This window comes from Achroia grisella, unplaced genomic scaffold, assembly GCF_030625045.1.
Source record: "Achroia grisella isolate CSIRO2021 unplaced genomic scaffold, CSIRO_AGI_Agris_v1 utg669, whole genome shotgun sequence".
Lineage (NCBI taxonomy): Eukaryota > Metazoa > Arthropoda > Insecta > Lepidoptera > Pyralidae > Achroia > Achroia grisella.
In genome coordinates this window covers 456,643-479,140 of record NW_026712988.1, presented here as the reverse complement: position 1 = coordinate 479,140, position 22,498 = coordinate 456,643, and the positions used below count along the sequence as shown (strand labels likewise).

General features: G+C 34.8%; 1 protein-coding gene across 2 annotated transcripts; it reads left to right on the top strand.

Annotated features, from left to right (window-relative positions):
- Positions 1–50: 50 nt before the first annotated feature.
- On the top strand, positions 51–21,298 carry LOC131849949 (protein shisa-5-like). Of its 2 annotated transcripts, none has more exons than XM_059200083.1 (6): positions 51–253; positions 10,153–10,276; positions 12,016–12,102; positions 15,015–15,128; positions 19,706–19,827; positions 20,954–21,298. In XM_059200083.1, the coding sequence occupies exons 2-5, from the start codon at positions 10,174–10,176 to the stop codon at positions 19,804–19,806; spliced, it is 405 nt and encodes a 134-aa protein (XP_059056066.1). In that variant the 5' UTR covers positions 51–253; positions 10,153–10,173; the 3' UTR covers positions 19,807–19,827; positions 20,954–21,298. The 2 variants fall into 2 exon arrangements, with proteins under 2 accessions (XP_059056066.1, XP_059056065.1); XM_059200082.1 differs by lacking the exon at positions 51–253 and adding an exon at positions 514–579.
- The last annotated feature ends 1,200 nt before the right edge of the window (positions 21,299–22,498 follow it).

Genomic DNA, 22,498 nt, shown 5'->3' with positions numbered 1-22,498 from the left:
TCTTTTTTGGAAAGGTAAAGGGAACTATATATACAGCCAAATTGGTATGATTGATATATACTGACTGTCTATTGATTGACTGACGCCAGACTATTGTATTTCTGACACCTCGATCACTTTGTCCATCAAACAGTGTACTGTAGTATCTCATCTCTGAGGTTTGTGTTATCTGTAAATGGATTGTCATCATACTAGAACTCGTTTTGTTTCTGTATCAGTGTCATTCTGTAAAGTTGATTATTAACTTTAATAGGTGAGTATTATTTTTTTACAATTTTAACTTGTAATTTTTCGATATAACACCCAATGTGGTATGCGGAACGTTCAGATTCCTTTGCAAAAATCTGAGGTCCATCTCACCGTGGTGGGGTCCAAGTTTGTTTTCCTCAATGTGAATTCCAATGATTCATTGTGGTAAGTAAATTATACCACACGGTATCTATTTTATCTTTCGTTCATTTATTTCTGATTCATATCCCAACGGAGTGTTCTTCGGATCTTGAAATTAGAGAAGTTAACATGTATTCAGATTCGAGTGAAGAATACCATGATTTTAGTGATACTATTTTCATTGATGAGGTATGTAATTGTTATTATTTATTATATGCGATCGTAAAAGCCATTAAATATTTAAAAAAATATATTATTTTTAAATTTAAAAAATGGAACGTCAATTATAATTCCGCGCTATATTTCCCTCCGTTCGATTCCAACACTGCCTAGGTTTAAACGCCAAGCAGTGCCCTAAGACTAAAGTCATATCAGGCTGGTTGGCCTTAATCACCTTTTGGAAGGCTATCTGTACTTGTTCATAGAGTCATGCAATTATTTAGAGTAGTTTAAAAAAATAGTTACACTTGGTTGCAGAACTTGTTACCCAGAACTAATAAATGCAAGGTTGATTGTACATTGTAGGTATTCAAATTTATCTATTTTATGTAATCTAATGATTGTACATACATATACAAAAGTATATTGTCATTCTTTTAAAATATATGTAAATTATTGATAAAATAAATACCAGATTGTATTTATATATTATGAACTGTACCTGCAACTTTGTCTGCATGGAATTTATCTTTATTTTTCTTAGATAAAAGAGCCTAAGTTACTCCTTATTACATCAGCTATCTGCCAGTAAAAGGCCCATCAAAATCTGTCCAGTCATTTCAGAGATTAGCTGGAACAAACTGACAGACAGACAAAAATGGTAAAAAATGTTATTTTGCTGTATGTACCATATTTATATTCATATGCATGTAGAAAAAATGGTTATTTCAATATTACAAACAGGCACTCCAATTTTATTTATATATATAGATAAATAAGTCTGTATGTCTGCTTGTGTGTTGTTTTTAGTTTTACCTAAGTGCCATTTGACGAAAGTCAGTAATTCATTTTATGGAAATTGCATAAGGTTTTACAACTCCCAGCGTCTGTAGTCAAAATGCCAGAAAAAAAAATCAAATGTGTCATAAAATATTTTCTTTGTAAAAAAGGTTATTGTAAAATTGAAGAATTTATAAAACTTACCTGATCCTTTAAACCTATCGTCCAAAATTTCCTTTACCTGAACTACTGTTTCCCAAATTTTGTATATTGGCAAATGCACAGGCATGCCAAGCCATAAAGAAGAAAAAAAAAATGATAATAATGCTTTGTTTGAAAATATCTAACTTAAAATTCATAGCGCTGACAATGTTATCTGATTGAACAGAGATTAAGTGCGTAGTGGTTTCTACATATGTTGATTGTCACATGCCTAATCCTTGTTGTTAATTAAATATACACAAGTTTTTTGCTTATTCTTCTTGTGATGAATCTGCATTCCGAATAAGTGGTAGGATATAAAAACTTAACTATACAAAAGTGCTTATATTAAGTTTATTTGAATAAAGATTATTACTATTTCTATTTCTATTTGATGACAAAACAACATAAGGAATTTAAATTAAATTTGTATGTTATGAGCTACCATTATAAAATTTAAAATGTTCACCTCTCTACACAGATAGATACATAGAGATGTATCTATCTATCTATGTCTGTCTTCATGGTGAAACTGCTAAATAGATCTTAATTAAATTTATCACAAGGGAAGACAATCTACAAGAATTATATCTACAAAGCAGGTGAAGTCACAGGTATAGTTAGTGTAGTATCTTTTTACACACAACATATCTAGTATTGTGTTAAAGTGTAGTCCACATTGACTCTTATTATATATTTTTTTATTAATATACACATCTTATATATAAAATTCTCATGTCACAATGTTAGAATAGAATAGAAAATCATTTATTCAAATAAACTTAATTTAAGCACTTTTGAATAGTCATAACAATTTGTTTTTTTATCTACCACTCGTTCGGAAAGCTGTCTCATCACAAGAAGAACGAGCAAGAAACTTGTGTGTTGCTCTTTTAGTTACCATACACCTCCCTTTGTTAGTTACCATACACCTCCCAAATGGCTAGATCGATTTTTATGAAATTTTATATGTATATTCATTAGGTCTGAGAATCGGCTACTATCTATGTTTCATACCCCAAGTGGTAAGGGATATCCGCCCCTAAATATATGTCTTTTTATTTTTTTGTCACAATATTTTATTATTATTTAGGATTGAAAAATACATAACACCCTAAATTTTCACCCTTCTAGCATGAACCCCTATTTTTTAATAGCGATTTTAATTTATATGGCTGGGACAGCTAGTAAAACATACATAATATATGTATGTATATGTATATACATGTAATCCTGTGTCAGTATGTGATTATGCATTTAGTTTTGACTAATATGCTATTTATATGTTGGTATGAGTTACTATATTTTATTACATTCATTTATCTTTAATATATATTATTAATTAATCAAAAATGATGTCTTAATCATGAGTTTGTAAATACACACGTAATATACAAACAACCATACTCATGAATACAAATGTTTGTCCCATGCAAGGAATCGAACAGGCCACCATCCAATGTAAAGCAGTATGCTAATCCACTAGACTGCTGTCTGCTCTAACGGTTTACGCTGGCGGGGCACCAGTGGAGGATGATAGGATGAACATGAGGTCAGGTCAGTTAACCCATCGTGACAAATTCCCCAGGAATTTATCACGGTTTCCAGGAGGAACCGCGTGGAGGTCAACCTGACATGGTACATTGCTAGCTATAGGGTCATCAGTCCACATTACGAACACACACCTTTCCCCCTAATTGCCCAAGGTTATAATAAGCCAATAAAAAAAATCGCCTATGTGGTTGTCGTTCACTTTGGTAATCAATGCTGTAATAACAGTTTCAGCTTTAATTATTTATAGTAGTGTAACAGTTAACTACTTACTTGGAAGTTCGGTATTTTGTCCTCATTGCTCTTTGTTCTCTTAATTATTTGTGGTCTACACACTACACACTATATTATTGTCTATTGTCTTCATCATATTCTATATGACCTTCACTATTTTCCTTTAGTTTAGAGTAGCCAACCGTCCTATTTTCCCAGGACATGTCCTAGTCTCTGAACTGTCCTGGGAAGTCCTGAAAAGTTACTTGACAGCGTCCTGTTTTTTTAAAATACGCGCGCCTCTTAATTACTGATTTTCAACAGTATAATTTTATCAATTACTTTTTATTAATAACCTGATTATATTAATTACTTTAATTTTACTACATATTAATATAACTGCTGCTTGTAGGGACTGGTGTGCTTTAATCACTATGACTGATTTCCTCTTATTAATTGTTTAACCAGTTGGTTATATATTTAATATTTTTTTCTATTTAATTGAATTTGTGCTAATTGGTAGTTTGTATTCACACACTTAAACTTAAAATGTAAAGTAATAATAAAACTATTTAAAAAAGCAACACGCATGTTTCTTACTCGTTCTTCTTGTTATGAGTCAGCTTTCCGAATGAGCGATAAATTAAAAGAAATGTGATGACTATTCAAAAGTGCTTCAATGTAAGTTTATTTCAATAAATGATTTTCTATTCTATTCTATTGCAACACTATTACTGCGTTCTGTTTTTAAACTGGATAGTCCTGGTTTCTTAAGCCTCAGAGTAAGCTTAAGAGTTTAGTCTGAGGGCACCGCTCCCTCAGACTAAACTGTTATCCGTCAGGCGGGAGTTGGCCTTCAGCCGCTCCGTAGTCCTTCCTTTGGTTTAGAGTGCCATCTGCACTCGCCCCCTAACGTCCGGTGAAGCTGCAAAGGCCAGATGCATCAGCGTTAGAGTAGTCCAAAAGAAAAAATGCAATTGGAGATAAAGAGAGATTAAAAAGATTAAAAGAGAGAATATTCTTACTACGGAATATACACAGTTCAGTACTATCCTTGAGTTTCATTTACCTATAGGGTCTAAGATCTAGTACCTTTAACGTTAATAAAATTTAATAATAACAAAAAAACTGTAATAACATCGCTTGATCAAATCACGGTTTAACTAAACCATCTGGTAATACTGCTCGGCAGCGTGTTTACCATCGTCAGATGTTTGAAGAATCAGTTATAATCATAAAAGCTAGAATTTCCGTTCGTTAAGTAAATTATACGCAATTTAAGATAACTGGGGTTTTATCAGCTCAAGACAATTCTATCAGCTCTCATTTCTAAATATAAAATGAGTAATAATATTTTTTTAAATGGATGATAATGGAATAGAGTGCCTGGCAATAGTTGTTCATGCACGGGATTTCCGTTTAATGCTAGACATATATATATAAATATACATTGTAAATAAACTGGCTTTAAAAAAAATCAATTAAGATTCTTGCCAGTTCTTCTCAATTGGATCTATGTACTGAACTGGACGGCAGGGAAAAACTTTAAATTATAATGTAAAAAAATTGAAGTTGATAAGCGGCTAATATGTCCTACATGAATAAATGATGTTTGATTTTAAAGTTTGTTGATAAGAGAAGGAGAGAATTTAGGGGAATTCCGAAATATAACTTTAGAATTTCTACCAAATGTGTTGCCATGATTAAAGTCGGGCTGCAAACTGTCATATTTATTTCGAAAATGGGAGAAATTTTCAAAAGTTCACTTCGATCGAGTTGTACTGGTAAGGGTTGATTTATTGGTAAGAGCGAGGCGCCGAGCTTAAGGGCCCCGGGGCACTGCCACGCCTACCCCTAGGTAGCGATGCCCCTGGTGTTGGATAGTCCGCGTTTGTTTAAAATGGCTATAGTGTTGAGAAAACTCTTTTGATATTAATATATTTAAAGGTTTTTCTTTTTTATTATTCTATAATCAAAAAAATAAAACAAAAATTATATCATGTCACCTTCCCTATCTACCATACCATTAAAATACATTTTGCAGTCATAAATAGTTTTATTACATATTTATACAACATTCGTTATCAGCACGAAGAATAAATCAATTTAAAAGACGATTTAGCTCATTTATAATGGCTGGAAATAATTTTAATGGAATTAAAATATTGATGAGTCGTGAAGATTATACAACATATAGGCTATAAATAATACTCTATGTGTAATAAGAGCGAAGCATGTTGCAAAAACATGAGTTATGCCGTCCCTTTCTTTCATGACGTAGATATTGCGCGGGTGGGCTAATGTAAATATATATATTACATTATTATATTTCCTAGAACGCGGTTCAATTCAGTTTTAAGTACAGACAGACATCGTTTAATATGGGTGTGGTGTACTCTTTTGTTTGACGACCTCGCTGGTATAGTGGTCAGCACACCACTACCATCGATGGTCGCGGGATCGATTCCTCGCACAGCACAAACATTTGTATTCGTGAGTATGATTGTTTGTCTGGGTGTTTTCTATGTATAATATGTATGTATTTACAAAAAAAAAATCTATGTATTTATATCAGTTATCTAGTACTCATAACACAAGCTTTAGCTAGCTTAACTTGGGCCTAGATGGCGCTGTGTGAAATGTCTTGAGATTATTAACTTCTCACTACTAAATTGCTGACAGGATTGAATAAATTATGTAGTTTTTTTTATTCAAATAAACTTAAAATTCTCTCTGTCTATTTGTTAACTTCTCACTACTAAATTGCTTATCGGATGTGAATAGAATAGATCAGAAAAGTTTATTACAAATTAGTTTAAATTTGAGCACTTTTGAATAGTCATACTCGTTTCTTTTTATATCTTAACGCCAAAAATAAATATACATACAAAATAAATAAAAATAGAAATAATCTTTATGCAAATAAACTCAATACGCGCTTTTGAATATATTTTTGATTCTACCACTCATTCGGAGCGCAGACTCATCACAAGAAGAATGAGAAAGAAACTTGTGTGTTGCACTTTTAAATAGATGTTTTTATGAAATCTGTTTTGACCAAATTTATAATGTGAACTAAACGTAAAAGTTTAATATTAAGAAACATGTTTAAATTTAAGTTTATTTGAATAAATTATTTCCATTCTACCACAATCTCTTATCTTAGGACCAAATGACGCTGTGCGAATTGTCCAGGCTGTTAAAAATAAATATGATTGAGCATACTCAATGTCGCTTGACTATAATAACATTGCGAAAGTAGCTGTTCCCGCGACTTCGTCCGCGTGGAATTTAACTTTATTTTTTATAAAATAAAAGTTTTTTTTTTTAAATAAAAGTAGCCTAAGTTACTCCTTATTACATCAGTTACCGATAAAAGTCCCGTTAAAATCGGTCCAGCCATTTCGGAGATTATCCGGAACAAACAAATCGACAGACAGACAAAAATTGTAAAAAGTATTTTTTTTGTTGTATGTACCGTATTTATATTCATATGCATGTAGTAAGGAACGGTTATTTCAATATTACAAACAGACACCCCAATTTTATTTATATGTATGTATATCTATACATACATATAAATAAAATTATTCATCTGAATACGCACGTAGGTATTCGGCGCATGTACATGCATGAGTCACTAGTGGTAATATCGTCATCAGGGGGAAAGGGAATTGGTAGTAATGTGGACTGATGACCCCATTACTAGCAATTACCATCTCAGGTTGACCTCCACGCGGTTCTCCCTTTTTTTATTACACGGGACAAACGAGCACCAGATATAAGTGATTACCGCTGCCCATGAGCACCCGCAACACCAGGGGTATTGCAAGTACGTTGTCGGCCTTTTAAAAAGGAATAAGCTCTTTTCTTGAAGGTTTCAATATCGTATCGGTTCGGAAATACCATTGCTGGAAGGTGATTCCACAATGTTATGCGTGGCAAAAAAAATCTAAAAAACCGCACCGTTTCGCACACACTCCCTTGAAACCATCGTGATAAATTCTTGGTGAATTTAATGTGGGATAACTGACCTGACCTGACTGCTCAGCTTATCATCCTCCTGGTGCTACGCCAGCGTAAACCGTTAGCGCAGGCGGGCGCACCATACCATTATCAACCGTAACAAATATCTTTATAGGGGGGATGGGAATTGTTAGTAATGTGGACTGATGACCCCATTACTAGCAATGTACCATGTCAGGTTGACCTCCACGCTCAACCTGACATGGTACATTGCTAGTAGTGGGGTTCACGCTCACGCTCACGCTCCACGCAAACTATCGTGATAAATTCCTGATGAACTTACCACGGTGTGATAACTGACCTGACCTCATGCTCATCTTATCATCCTACATTGGCGAAATGCATAACGACACGTACATATTCGGCGCATGTATATGACTCACTAATATTTTTTTTAATGGATGATAATGTAATGGTGCACCCGCCTGCGCTAACGGTTTACGCTGGCGGGGCACCAGTGGAGGATGATAAGATGAACATGAGGTCAGGTCAGTTAGCCCAACGTGACAAATTCACCGGAATGTATCACGATGGTTTCCAGGGGGAACCGCGTGGAGGTCGATCTGACATGCTACATTGCTAGCAATGGGAACATTAGTCCACATTTACTAACAATCCTTTTCCCCCCACTCACTAGTATTAATATCATTATTCAGTTTAAGCGGCCATTACATTTAGGGTTGCCATTTTTTTTTCCAAAAAGAACGCATAACCTGGTTTGGATAGGAAAAATTATGTATTAGGAAAAAAAAAAATTTTCAAATTTCATGTTTTTATTGCTCTAAAATCGTATTTTTGTGTGCTTTTAACACTAGAGCCGTGACAAATGTCACAACTCACAATTGACATCTAACATTTCGTTCAGTAATTATAAATCGTTAAGCACATGGTACCTCTGAAACCCTGGATTAATTACATATTATATGGATTACTGAAGAAAATTATTTCGGACATTCTACTTAAGAAATAACTTGACTGAAGCAGTCAAGAATAGACCGGATATTCTATGAAAGACATAAAACGATTTATATACTGAAGATTAATATAACTACTAGGCAGTATGGGCAATGCTCTTTGCCTGTCCAAATTGGACGAATTTTAAAACAACAACAACTAGTGAATATTTTGTTTTACGTATCACAGTGAAGGTTGAAAATGAAGTATTTTTGCCTACTTTACTTGTATAGTAACAGTATAAAGTATAATTACCAAAAATAAAGTAGGATACGTTATTATAAAGTACGGTTGGAAGATAATATGGTGAGAAAGGGAGTAAATAACGGGATGACTGCGAACAGAGATGAATGGAAGAGAAAAACATATTACGACGACCACAAATAAATGGGATAAGGAAGAAGCAGATGACGAAGGTTGGCAACCCTAAATACATTATTGTTTACTTTATTTGATATATTAATAGCAACGGCCAGTTACTTCATCTGCTTCACAGAACAAACGGGTAAATACTGTACTTATTACTTTATTTCTTCCGTGATCAGCTTATACTCGTATATTTTTATAAAAGACTAGCTGTGCCCACGTTAAAATTCAATATATAAACTTCAATGTAAAGTATAGTCTATATGTTATTATAATGAATAAGCTATGTTACTGTAAAGTTTCATCAAAATTCGTTCGGTAGTTTTTGCGTGAATGAGTAATAACCATACAAACTTTCGACTTTGGTAGAGCGCAGCGATGGCTGACTCATACGTCATAAATAAATGACCCTGTACCACTAACACAGCGCCATCTAGTCCCACGGTAAGCAGAGCTTGTTTTATGGGAAAATCTATGTTTTATATCAGTTGTCCAGTGACAACTGATATAAAACATAGATTTTTTTTAAATACATACATAATATACATAGAAAACAGCCAGACAGATAATATAATTGTTTGTACCGTGCGAGGAATCGAACACGCGACCATCGGCAGTAAAGCAGTATGCTAAGATTATTATTAAAAAAAATCTGTCACATATTTTTTTTTTAATAATAATAATCTTTATTCATTCATTTATTTTACAATTTTACAGTCGTTATAAAGATTTTGTCTTCGTAAATTTGTGATATTTTGTTAAAGAACATTTTTTTATGTCATCATTATCATAATAATACGTCATTATCATAATAATAAAAACTCTTTGTTGTGTATAAAAAAAAACAATTACAATAAAGAAAGAAAGAAAAATATTCGAACAAAAGGCGGTCTTATTGCTCAATGCGATATCTTACAGACAACCTGGGAGATAAAAGTATTGGGTGAGAGAAACGTAGGTGGCGCACTACAAAAAGAGAGTTGAATATTATATGAATACTAAAAACAAATACATACAAATACTAAAGGTTTATATATATATATATATATATACTAGCAGTCCCGACATACGTTGTTTTGCCTTAAAATAAAAAAAAAATTAGGGGTGGACTACCCCTAACATTTAGGGGGATGAAAAATAGATGTTGGCCGATTCTCAGACCTACTCAATACGCTATAAATTTCATGAGAATCGGTCAAGCCGTTTCGGAGGAGTATGGGAACGAAAACTGTGACACGAGAATTTTATATATAAGATGGAAGGCAAGTCTTCTGTATATACGTCAGCATCTTGGACCTTACCTAAAAATAAATTTAATAATTGCTCTCATATGCTCGTCATGTGTGTAGTACTTGTAGGAGTTTTTTTTTTTATTTCTTTTTTAATTTAGGGTACTTTTGTACCATCTAAGTACATGTCAGGTTGTCATACCTCACCAGTGAACAAATTGCCTTAGCCGCACTCATTTGTTGCAATGTTGTTGTTGGACTCATGTTGCAATGTTGTTTGCAGGATTCTACCGCCATCGGCAGGATGGAAGTGGTGATCATAGTGGCTTCGGTGGTGGGCATCATCATACTCATAGTACTGCTGTGCAGATGCTGCAACCGTCGTAACAGGGGACAGGTGTTAGCTCGTAAGCATGACAATCTTAATCATTGGCAGTCAGAACAGAAATTAGTGCTGGTTGGTGGTTTTATTCACACGTTTAGACTTGTAAAATGTGAACTTACAAGGATTGTTTAAAAGAGCAACACACAAGTTTCTTGCTTATTCTTCTTGTGATGAGACAGCTTTCCGAATATGCGGTAGATTAAAAAAAATTTTGACTATTCAAAAGTGCTTCAATTAAGTTTATTTGAATAAATGATTTTCTATTCTATTCTATTCTAACCACTGGTAGTAGTTGAGGGTGCTCCATTCAGCCGCTTCCCTTGCCACTCGCGCTGCCAGAAATATTGCCGGGCGACAACTGAGCGAGAGGACTGAATGTAAACCACGCTGCCACTCGCGCTGCCAGTCCTTTGACTCGCGCACGAAAAACCGACAATCGAGGGAATGCCGAGTGGCAGCGCCAATGGCATGGGAAGTGTTTCCATTCGTGTTTACACTCTCGCGCTGCTCACTTCCCTGCCCACTCGGGCTGAGTGTAAATTGGGCATAATCACTCACCATCTGGTGAGCCGGAAGCTCCTTTTCTTTATCTTTCGCTTTATCTTTAAATTACACAACAGAATGTAATGTTGTCAGCAATTGATAGAGTGATTCATGAGGATATATTATAATTTTTTTCACATTTATTAGAAAAAAATACGAGCTGAGTTTCTTGTCAGTTCTTCTCATCTCAAAATCATTCCGAACTGACGGTAGATTTGACATATCATAAGAGTCTGAAATAGACCTACATGAATAAAAATATTTTGGGATATATTATAATTATTTTCACATTTATTAGAAAAAAATACGAGCTGTTTTCCTTGTCAGTTCTTCTCATCTCGAAATCTAGCCGGTAGATTTGACATATCATAAGAGTTAATACATCTACATTAATAAAGATATTTTGAATTCGAAAAAATGCACAAATTTGTATTGTTGTTAAAATATCATGATAAACCTCTGAGATCATCTTGAAATTGAAACGAAATTTGATTCGAAGGCACTTCTTTATTGCAATTCAAATTGTACAATTTGGCGAGCTTAATGCCATATGGCATTCTCAACCAGTTAACCATTAGGTAAGAACAGAAAGCGGTTGATGGCCAGTGGTGGGAAAAGACACATCCATAATTTTACTTATCACTAGCTGTTCCCGCGACTTCGTCCGCGTGGATAAATACCACGCGCGCGTCAAAGGCAGCGCGAGTGGCAGCGTGTTTTTACATTATTTTTCTAACATAAAAATTTTTTTCTAAAATAAAAGTAGTCTAAGTTGCTCCTTATTACATCAGTTACCTGCCAAAAAAGTACCGTTAAAATCGGTCTAGCCATTTCAGGTGTTAGCCGGAACAAACAGACTGACAGTCAGACAGAAAAAATTATAAAAATATATATATTGGTATATGTACTGTATATATATTCATATGCATGTAGTAAAAAACGGTTATTTGAATATTACAAACAGACACTCCAATTTTATTTATATGTTCTATACATATAAATAAAATTGGAGTGTAGGTAAATAGATCTTCAAAAATACTTATAAATATACATACATAAATATAAATATATACCTACTATAATATATACAATACATAATAATAATAAAAGAAATATTTAATAAGCAATGAAAGACCGTTTTGTTGATTCAGAAGATAATAAAAAATTAGATAACAAAGAAAAACTGGCCCGTGTAACAGTAAGTATGTTTTTTCGCAGCTCCCGCCGTGCCCGTACAGTCGACGGTGACTGTCCAAGTACCATATCCACAACAGCAGTACAACCACATCGTGACACCATATCCAGGTATGTACTCTTAAACAAAATGGTATATATAGCGGACTATATGCCTCACTAGCTCCCGCGACTTCGTCCGCGTGGAATTATATTTTATTTTACTAAGATAAAATCATTTTTCTAAAATTTAAGTAACCTATGTTACTCCTTATTACATCAGTTACCTGCCAAAAAAAGTCCAGTCATTTCAGAGATTAGCCGGAACAAACAGATCGACAGACAGACAGACAAAAATTGTAAAAAATGTTATTTTGGTGTATGTACCGTATTTATATTCATATGCGTGTAGTTAGAAAAGATTATTTCAATATAACAAACAGACACTCCAATTTTATTTATGTGTGTAAATGATGAAGAAACTATGATTTCTTTACTGTGAATAGTTTTTTTAAATTTTCTTTACAATTTAATTATATAAATAATGTATATTAAACACGAAAATTAAAAGAAACTATTCACAGAAAAAATTTTAGTATCGTGACCCGTTTTAACACGAAAATATTTTATGGCAAATAAATGTAATCAGCTCTTTCGACGTTTCGACTAAGTTGTTTGTTTGAACGCGCTAATCTCAGGAACTACTGATTCGAATTGAAAAATTCTTTTGTTGAATAGTCCATTTGTCGAGGAAGTCTTTAAGCTATACAACACACAACCAATAGAAGCATCCTTATGTAAAGTGCGAATACTGTAACTACCATATAGTAAATTTTGTAGCTGTGACGTGGTCGTGTGGAATGAGTAGTCATGCTCACTAAAATGTCCAGACATGTGGCGGCGTGGTGGGCCGGGTCAATGGGCTCCCTAAAATATGGTCGAGCGCAGTGATGGCTGGCTCATCCGTCATACTCGTGAACGAGTGCTGCTTGTAAGGACTGGTCTGCTCTTATCACTGCGATTGATTTAATCTTATTGCATATTTATATTTGACCCAAAAATTAGTGCTTGTTGGTAGTTTGTATTCACACGTTTCGACTTGTAAATGTAAACTTACAAGGATTATTTAAAAGAGCAACACACAAGTTTCTTGCTCGTTCTTCTTGTGATGAGACAGCTTTCCGAACGAGTGGTAGATAAAAAACAAATTGTTATGACTATTCAAAAGTGCTTAAATTAAGTTTATTTGAATAAATGATTTTCTATTCTATTCTATTCTAAGCGAAGCATCAGTGAAAAATGTTGCAAAAACGGGGAAAATATTTGAGTGCTTCCATTGCGTGTGCTGCGCGAAGTCGCGGGCACAGCTGATAACTCTATAATTGTCGTATAATCAGATGTCCTCCATTTTGAATTGATCAGCGATAAAGCACGCACGATTGAAACAAGCAGGAATGTGCTCACTGTATGCACGTGCGGTCTTTCTCGTTCTCTTTACATTACGTCTACATTTAGAGCCCACGCACACATAGAGCGGTCAGAGTTCTGCGTTCTAATGACCGTTGTCCACCCAAGAGTTCCAACACACATAGCGCGTGCAAATTCTCGCGTTCTAGTTTCGTTTGGGTCTTTGCACTTGCAGCATGTCACTGGAAAGTTCGTCATCCGATGAAGAATTATTGCTCTTGTGGAGCATAGCAGCTTCTAAAAAGAAATGGAAGTATTGGGTGCACCCAATTAGCACAACGCGAAAAGAACAAGGCGAATTTTGCGGTTTTTATTGTCTATATCACTTAATATAAATATATATAACTCAAAGGTGACTGACGTAGTGATCTATCAACGTACAGCCCAAACGACTGGACGGATCGGGCTGAAATTTGGCATGCAGGTAGATGTTATGACATAGGCATCCGCTAAGAAAGGATTTTGATTAATTCTACCCCCAAGAGGATGAAAGTTTGTATGAAACTTTGTCAATATTAAACCGATCGGGCTAAGACTTTGCATGCCTAAAGCTACTATGACGTAGGCATCCCCTAAGAAAGGATTTTGATAAATTCCACCCCTAAGGGGATAAATTAACGCGGGCATAGCCGCGGGCAAAAGCTAGTCGTATAATAAACTCCTTTCCCTAACCAATTCAATCAACTTTTCCGTGTTTCCAAACTCAGACATCGCGGCGTTCCAGCGTTCCCTGTCTTAACGGGAAAAGAACTCTTGGAACGCGAAGTTCCGCTTTGATCGCCGCGGTCAGACTGCCCGCTGTGTGCATTGTTATAGACTCGGTACATTCTTATAAACGCCGAACGCCGAACGCGGAACTCGGAACTCCTGACCGCTCTCTGTGTGCGTGGGCTCAGGCACATTCTTTTCTGCGTGGAAGACTTTTTACGCGTGAAAGAGCCTACGTGTTAAGAAAGACTTAAGTCGGCAATTTTGCCAAACTGAAGAGGAAACGCCACTACACATCCTATGTGGTTGTAGCCCACTCATGTATAAAAGAAATATCTCCTTTGGAAAGTTTACCTGAGGAGATAAAAACCATCACTCCTAAGAGTATCCTTCAATTCTTGTCCCTGACAAGTCTAGACAGCAAACTTTGAAAAAGGGCGAGCACAATAATCTATGTAGGTCGCAGTGTTACAGTTGCTACAAACATCTGACAATAGCCCAAACAACCGTATCGTACGCTCTTTCACGCGCGATTCTCACCTGACAATTCACACAGCGCCATCTAGACCCAAGTTAAGCTAGCAAAGTTTGTGTTATGCGTTCTCGATAACTGGTACATATACATAGATATTTTTTTTATAAATACATACATATTATACATAGAAAACACCCAGACCGATACAAACAATCATACTCATGAATACAAATGTTTGTACCGTGCGAGGAATCGAACCCGCGACCATCGGTCGTAAAGCGGTGTGCTAAACCGCTAGACCACCGAGGTCGTCGCCTGACGGTAAGTGATTAGTGCTAATTCGATTAAACATTTAATGAAATCGGTGTACTTATGATGATTTCTTTTGTTGCAGTGAGTCCGTACCCGCAGGCGATGCCGCAGCCCGGGCCGCCGCACGTGGTCGCCGCACCGTACCCCACCGGGGCTCCGTACCCGCACCCCGCGCCCAACGCGCCGGAAGCCTACGGTCAGTACTCTTTACATTCCTTATCTCCTAATACCCACAGCATCGTATCTTGCTGCGGTTAGCACTTCGCATTAATTCTACCTCCAAGGGGATAAAATAGGGGATGAAAGTAAGTATGAAACTTTGTCAATTTTAAACCGATCGGACGAGACTGCATGCATAAAGCTACTATGATATGTCATAGGCATGCCCTAAGAAAGGATTTTGATAAATTCCACCCCTAAGGAGATAAAATAGGGGATGAAAGTAAGTATGAAACTTTGTCAATTTTAAACCGATCGGTCGAGACTGCATGCATAAAGCTACTGTGACGTAGGCATCCCCTAAGAAAGGATTTTGATAAGTTCCACCCCTAAGGAGATAAAATAGGGGATGAAAGTATGTATGAAACTTTGTCAATTTTAAACCGATCGGACGAGACTTTGCATGCATAAAGCTACTATGACGTAGGCATCCCCTAATTCTGATATATTCCACCCCTCCAGATAAAATAGGGGATAAAATAAATCTTCTTAGGATTGGATGATGAAGACGTAAATAGGATTTTGATATGAAAAATAAGGGATGATGCAGGATGTAAATGTATTACAATTTTAATGGAACGAACGATCGGACGAGACTGCATATCATAAATATACAACCAACTGCAAAAAGCTTAATAGTTTATAGATAAAAGATAACACTCGTATCATTGTAATGAATAACACATGATATTAATGATTTGCGTTATCGCTTAATAGAAATATCTTCTAGAAACCTTTTAATTTTTTTTTATACTACGATGGTGGCAATCAAAAAAATGGTAAATGGTTACCGTATCCCTGAAACACCAGGGGTATTCAGCGTCTTTAGAAAATCATTATTAAAAAAAGATAGATTACAATAATTTTGACTTATATATGTATGTCTTTCATATTGTGATTTTAAAAAAAATATACAATTCAATTTGTTGAATGTCTATATTTTTATATAGAGGACTTGGTAACAAAACAAATAATTCACAAAATACCCATGAATGCTTTATAACTAATAGCTTTGACTACAAACGATTTTTTTTTATAATTTATACGTTATAGTTTAAGTTTATACGTTAAGCTTCAAATAAACTTACATTGAAGCAAATCTTTATTCAAATAATAGTTTATTGAAGCATTTTTTTTTTTTTTTTAATCTACCGCTCATTCGGAAAGTAACTTGTGTGTTGCTCTTTTAAATTTATTCTTACTTACAATTTAAGTTTAAGTGTGTGAATACAAACCACCGATTAGGACTAAGTCAATGAAATAATAAAATAGAAAAAACATTCAATATACAACAACTGGTTAAACAATTAATAAGAGAAAATAAGTCATAGTGATCAAGAGTTTTGTTACCAAGTCCTTTAGGTTCATTCCACAACTATTTCAATTCTTTGATTGCATACCATAATTGTGTAAAGCAACGTAAATAAATAAATTTAACGTGTTTTTAAATTATTTTTAACACGCAAGCATTTTATGGGATGCCGACACCTGGATGGAATACTCAAGGTACTGAATAAACGTATATTCTTCACGACTAAACGTAGAAGAGGTAGACAGAGATATTTTCACGGATAGCTAGCGGTTGTCATGGTACAAACATTTGTATTCATGAGTATGATTGTTTGTCTGGGTGTTTTCTATGTATTTACAAAAAAAAAATATCCTAGTATTTATATGAGTTGTCTAGTAACCAAGCTCTGCTTACCGTGGGACTAGATGGCGCTATGTTCATTGTTATTTATTTATATAATACTAGCTGACGCAAACGTTTTGCCATATCAATTAAAATCGCTATTAAAAAATAGAGGTTGATGGTAGAAGGGAGAAAATTTGGGGTTTTTCAATGTCACATTTTTTTTAATTTAGATTTATTTTGGGGTTTTTGTTTTCAGACATGTCAACCCCATTATTGCAAACTAATCGGAACAATTCTTAAAAATAATAAACAATCAAATAATTGCCAACTGCGATGAATCTATTTATTAAGTTGTTTTTATCACCGTAATGTCACATTATACAATAATTAAAAAATTACCAAAAAATAAATGTTAGGGGTAGACAACCCTAAATGCTGAGGGGTATGAAAAACAGATAATAGCCGATTGTCAGACCTATTGAATGTGCATATAAAATTTCATAAAAGTCGGTCAATCCGTTTCGAGGAGTATACTAACTAACCTTGTTACACGAGAATATTATATATAAAATAATGTACAAGGACAATTTTCATAGCATCGTCTAGTCCCAAGCTGAATATTGCTTATGGATATTAGACTAATCAAATGAGATAAATATCTAAGTATTGTAAAAAGAAATTAGTATTTATGTCAATTGTCTAGTACCCATAACATAATATCCGTCATACTCATCCGTCATACTCGTGAACGAGGGACTGGGATTATAGGGAGGGATTTAATCTTATTGTGTTTTTATATTTGAGCCTAAATAAATTAGTGCTGGTTGGTAGTTTGTATTCACACGTTTCGACTTGTAAAATGTGAACTTATAAGGATTGTTTAAAAGAGCAACACACAAGTTTCTTGCTTATTCTTCTTGTGATGAGACAGCTTTCTGAATAAGCGGTAGATTTAAAAAAATGTTGACTATTCAAAAGTGCTTAAATTAAGTTTATTTGAATAAATGATTTTCTATCCTATTCTATTCTATTCTAATGTCTGCTTGGGACTATATGGCACTGTGTGAATTAATTGATTATTATGAATATAATTAATTATAATAAGGATAACTTAATAATAATTAATTATATTTAAAAAGCTGTCGATGTTGTGGTAAATGCAACACTTGACATGTCCACATTTCGATGAGTTAGGTACTCATTTGTTACTCATTTGTTTTTGTTAATTACTCATCCATTTTTATGGATGATAATGGAATGGTGCACTCGCCTGCTCTAACTGTTTACGCTGGCGGGGCAGCAGTGGAGGATGATAAGATGAGGCCAGGTCAGTTAGCACATCGTGACAAATTCGTGGTGAATTTAACACTATGGTTTCTAGAGGGAACCGTAAGGTCATTCTGACATGGTACATTGCTAGCATTGAGATCATCAGGCCACATTACTTACAATCCTCTTTCTTCCAGTATCTAGATTTGAATCCACCATATCAGCTAGCACCCTAGTCTATTACCGTCTATCCGATTAATTAGGTTTCCTAACGGCATTTATAGGCAAAATTCCACAACACTACTTAATGGGTTTATATTATTTTGTTTAATTCCGCTACATTTAGCATGTGTGAGACCACATATACCTATTGAGTGTGGAAACTTGAGTACCTTTACGACCTTCTCTAATTGCGATCAAATTCCGACTTTTATGTACTTTTATGTTAATAAAAATCTTGACTTATTTCCAAAAAACAGCAATATTCATAATATTAATACTAGATTTAAAGACAAACTTGCTGTCCCCATGTATCGTTTAGAAAAAGTTAATAGGTCTTTTATGGGAATAGGTATAAAAATTTACAATAAAATACCGAAGGATATACTGGAGTTACCCTTAAATAACATCTGTTAAATCATATGTACAGTGCAAAGCCTATTACTTAGTAAACGATTACTTGTATGGTGATGACGAGCGTGCATGGCAATAGTTGTTCATGCACTGAATTTTCATTTAATGTTAGACATAGACACCTATATAAACATAAATTTAAAAAGAAACTGCCTTTTAAAAAAAAAGTAATTCAATTGAGTTTCTTGCCAGTTCTTCTCAATTGGATCTATATACCGAACTGGACGGTAGGAAAAAAATAAAATTAGAATGTAAAAATTTGACGTTCATAAGCGGCTAAAATGTCCTACATGAATATATACATTTGAATTTTGAATTTGAATTTGAATTTGACTGTTATTTAGTCTACACCCATATTACGTCGTGTTTCGCCTCTGAACGAGGTATCATCAGGCGTTGAAGAGTTCGGATATAGCTTGGAAGCCTAGTGTTGACTCTTCGGCAACCAAACCGCGACTTATTATGTCATTATCATATTATCCACTAAGACACGAATTTAGTAATCAAATAAAAGATACAGCAGTAGGTGAGCATATTCATTAAAAGAAATCCCTACTATATGACGCATGAACTGAAAAGTGGCGTATTATCTCTTATCATATTTGTTCAGTTTAAGAAAACAATGCGTGATTCAGATACTAACTGTAAGGCTTAGTTACACGTGTTTTCAGGAAAAAAATATTAAAAATGTTAAACATTTAGTCAGTAAAAAATAGGGGTTGATGCTAGAAGGGTGAAAATTTAGGGTTGTATGTATTTTTCAATCCCAAATAATAATAAAATATATATATTTAGGGGTGGATAACCCTTACCACTTAGGGGTATGAAAAATAGATAGTAGACGATTCTCAGACCTACCGAATATGCAAATAAAATTTCATAAAAATTGATCAAGCCATTTGGGAGGAGTATGGTAACCAATATTATGAAACGTGAATTTTATATATTAGATATGGACCAATCTTGCCTTCCACGCCTTAAAAGAAATTAAAAAAAAATCTTTATTCTATTTACAGCGCATCCGCCATCGTACGATGACGTAGTACGCGTCGCATCGTCGACGCCGTCTGGACCCGACGTGAAGCAACCGCCGTACAATCCATACTTGTCGCATTAGTCGCGCGACAGCCTCGTTGTCGTAAGTTGAAGACTCTATTATGCACTTTATTCTAATAGTAATAAGTTGTATTTTGTGTTGAATCTCAATCTCAAAGTTACCAATGCATGTTGTTACCGTACAATCCATATTTGTCGCATTAGTCGTGCAACAGCCTTGTTGTCGTAAGTTCAAGACTCTCTATTATGCACTTTATTGTAATAGGCATAAGTTGTATTTTGTGTTTAATCTCAATCTCAAAGTTACCAATGCATGTTGTTACCGTACAATCTATATTTGTCGCATTAGTCGTGCGACAGCCTCGTTGTCGTAAGTTCAAGACTCTCTATTATGCACTTTATTGTAATAGGCATAAGTTGTATTTTGTGTTTAATCTCAATCTCAAAGTTACCAATGCATGTTGTTACCGTACAATCTATATTTGTCGCATTAGTCGTGCGACAGCCTCGTTGTCGTAAGTTGAAGACTCTATTATGCACTTTATTGCAATAGTAATAAGTTGTATTTTATGTTTAATCTCAATCTCAAAGTTAGCCATGCATGTTGTTACCGTATAATCCATATTTGTCGCATTAATCGCGCGACAGCCTCGTTGTCGTAAGTTGAAGACTCTATTAAGTACTTTATTGTGATAGTAATAAGTTGTATTTTGTGTTGAATCACAATCTCAAAGTTAGCCATGCATATTGTTACCGTACAATCTATATTTGTCGCATTAGTCGTGCGACAGCCTCGTTGTCGTACATCATTTTGTTATCATCAATCGTTTTCACAGCGCATGCGGTGTTAGGTATTTTTTGTGTAATTTTTTTACACCTTGGTTATCAGAGATTTCGTAAGGATCCCTAAATTTTTTGGAAATATAATATAACCTATGACACTCAGGGATAGCGTAGCTTCCTAATGGTGAAAGAATTTTTCAAAGCGGTCCAGTAGTTTCGGAGCCTATTCAATACAAACATACAAACAAACAAACTTTTCCTCTGTATAATATTGATAAACTTAAATTTAAACACTTCAATATACATTTGTAAACTATGTACAAAAATAAAATATCTAAGTATATTTGTATTAGTTGTCTAGTAGCTACTAGGCGCTGTGAATTGTTCAGTTATAAATTTAATTAAAAATTCTTTTTTTTTTTCAGATATATGTCGCAAGTGAAAAGAAAGCGAAGGTGCCACAGGATATGGCATCGTGAACTGCATTTATAGTATATTGTATATAAAATAAACCATACCTATAATTAATATGTTGGTACTACCCACATTAACATGTTTGGACATGTCCGAAGTTGATTTTGTACGTGTCAAAACATCAATTTATGTATTCGAGTAAATATATATTATTATACATTAGTACCTACGATATATATGTGGCAAAGTGATTCTTAACACGTTAAACGCCAGGTCTCCAGTGACCTCATAATGTCTGGATCTTTGCGCCGCATGACCTTTTTTTTTATCTAAATTTATTTGGGGTTTTTGTTTTTAGACATTGATGGTGACAGGACTATGTACTAGGATCCCTGGTTGTATGGTCGGACGGCGAAGTAAAAATGCTCAGTTGTTTGCACTTAGTAGGAAGGCACCTATCGGGTCGCTGTCTCGCCAGTGAATGCGGTCCGCGCTCTTTATATAGACGCCCGACGGGTGGCCTTCCCTACTGCAACTGTACGTTGCGCGTGATTTATTATTATTAACAAAATGATCTTACTTATATACAAATTTTGCTTATACTAATTACTTATATCTAGGGCAATAAAAGACACTATTATATATATTATTGATGATGACTTATTATACTAATTACTTTCTAATTGATTCCGTCGTGTACAGACATGTCAACCCCATTATTACAAACTAATCGGAACAATTCTTAAAAATAATAAACTATCAAATAATTGCCAACTGCGAGGGGTCTATTTATTAAATTGTTGTTATCAGTGCGCACAACCACAGAGTAATATCAATAGTAGTCTGTGACCTCACTTTAGAGATGTCTTGAGTGCCGGCTCGTCATTTTTTCATATATTTCTAGTAATAGAATGACTGGAGCGGCGCTCAACAACAATACTCTCTCATGATCAATTCAAACGGGGACCGATGTTACGACGGCCTGAGCCGAGGTTCGAACCCCTAGTGGTGCCCTCAGACTACAGTCGTATCCGTCAGGCGGGAGTTGGCCTTCAGCCGCTCCATAAGTCCTTCCTCTGGTTTGGAGTGCCATCTGCACTCGCCCCCTATCGTCCGGTGAAGCTATAAAGGCCAGCTGCGGACAACAGCATTAGAGTAGTCCGAAAAAAATCGCGCACACGAATAGAAAATGTGGTTTTTTGTCACATATCACCACGATGGTCAATGGTGACAGAAATGGAAAATTTCAATCCAAAATTAAAAATTACGTTTCAATGTCATAAAGGGATTTTTTTTCATTAAAAAAAAATATATTTTTAGGTCATTTTTACAATGGCGTTTAACGTGTTAATATGATAAAATTGTTATATATACTAGAAGTTATATATATAACGAAATGTCACAAAGAAAGGAGTTTATTCTTTAATTTCATTTTTATTTAAATAACTTTAATGCTCGACTTACATAAAGTAAAAAGTACATATGGCGGACTTAACACCTAGTGGCACTTTCTACCAGGCAACCATGAGTTGTGCAGAGATAAGTTGTTGGCGGTA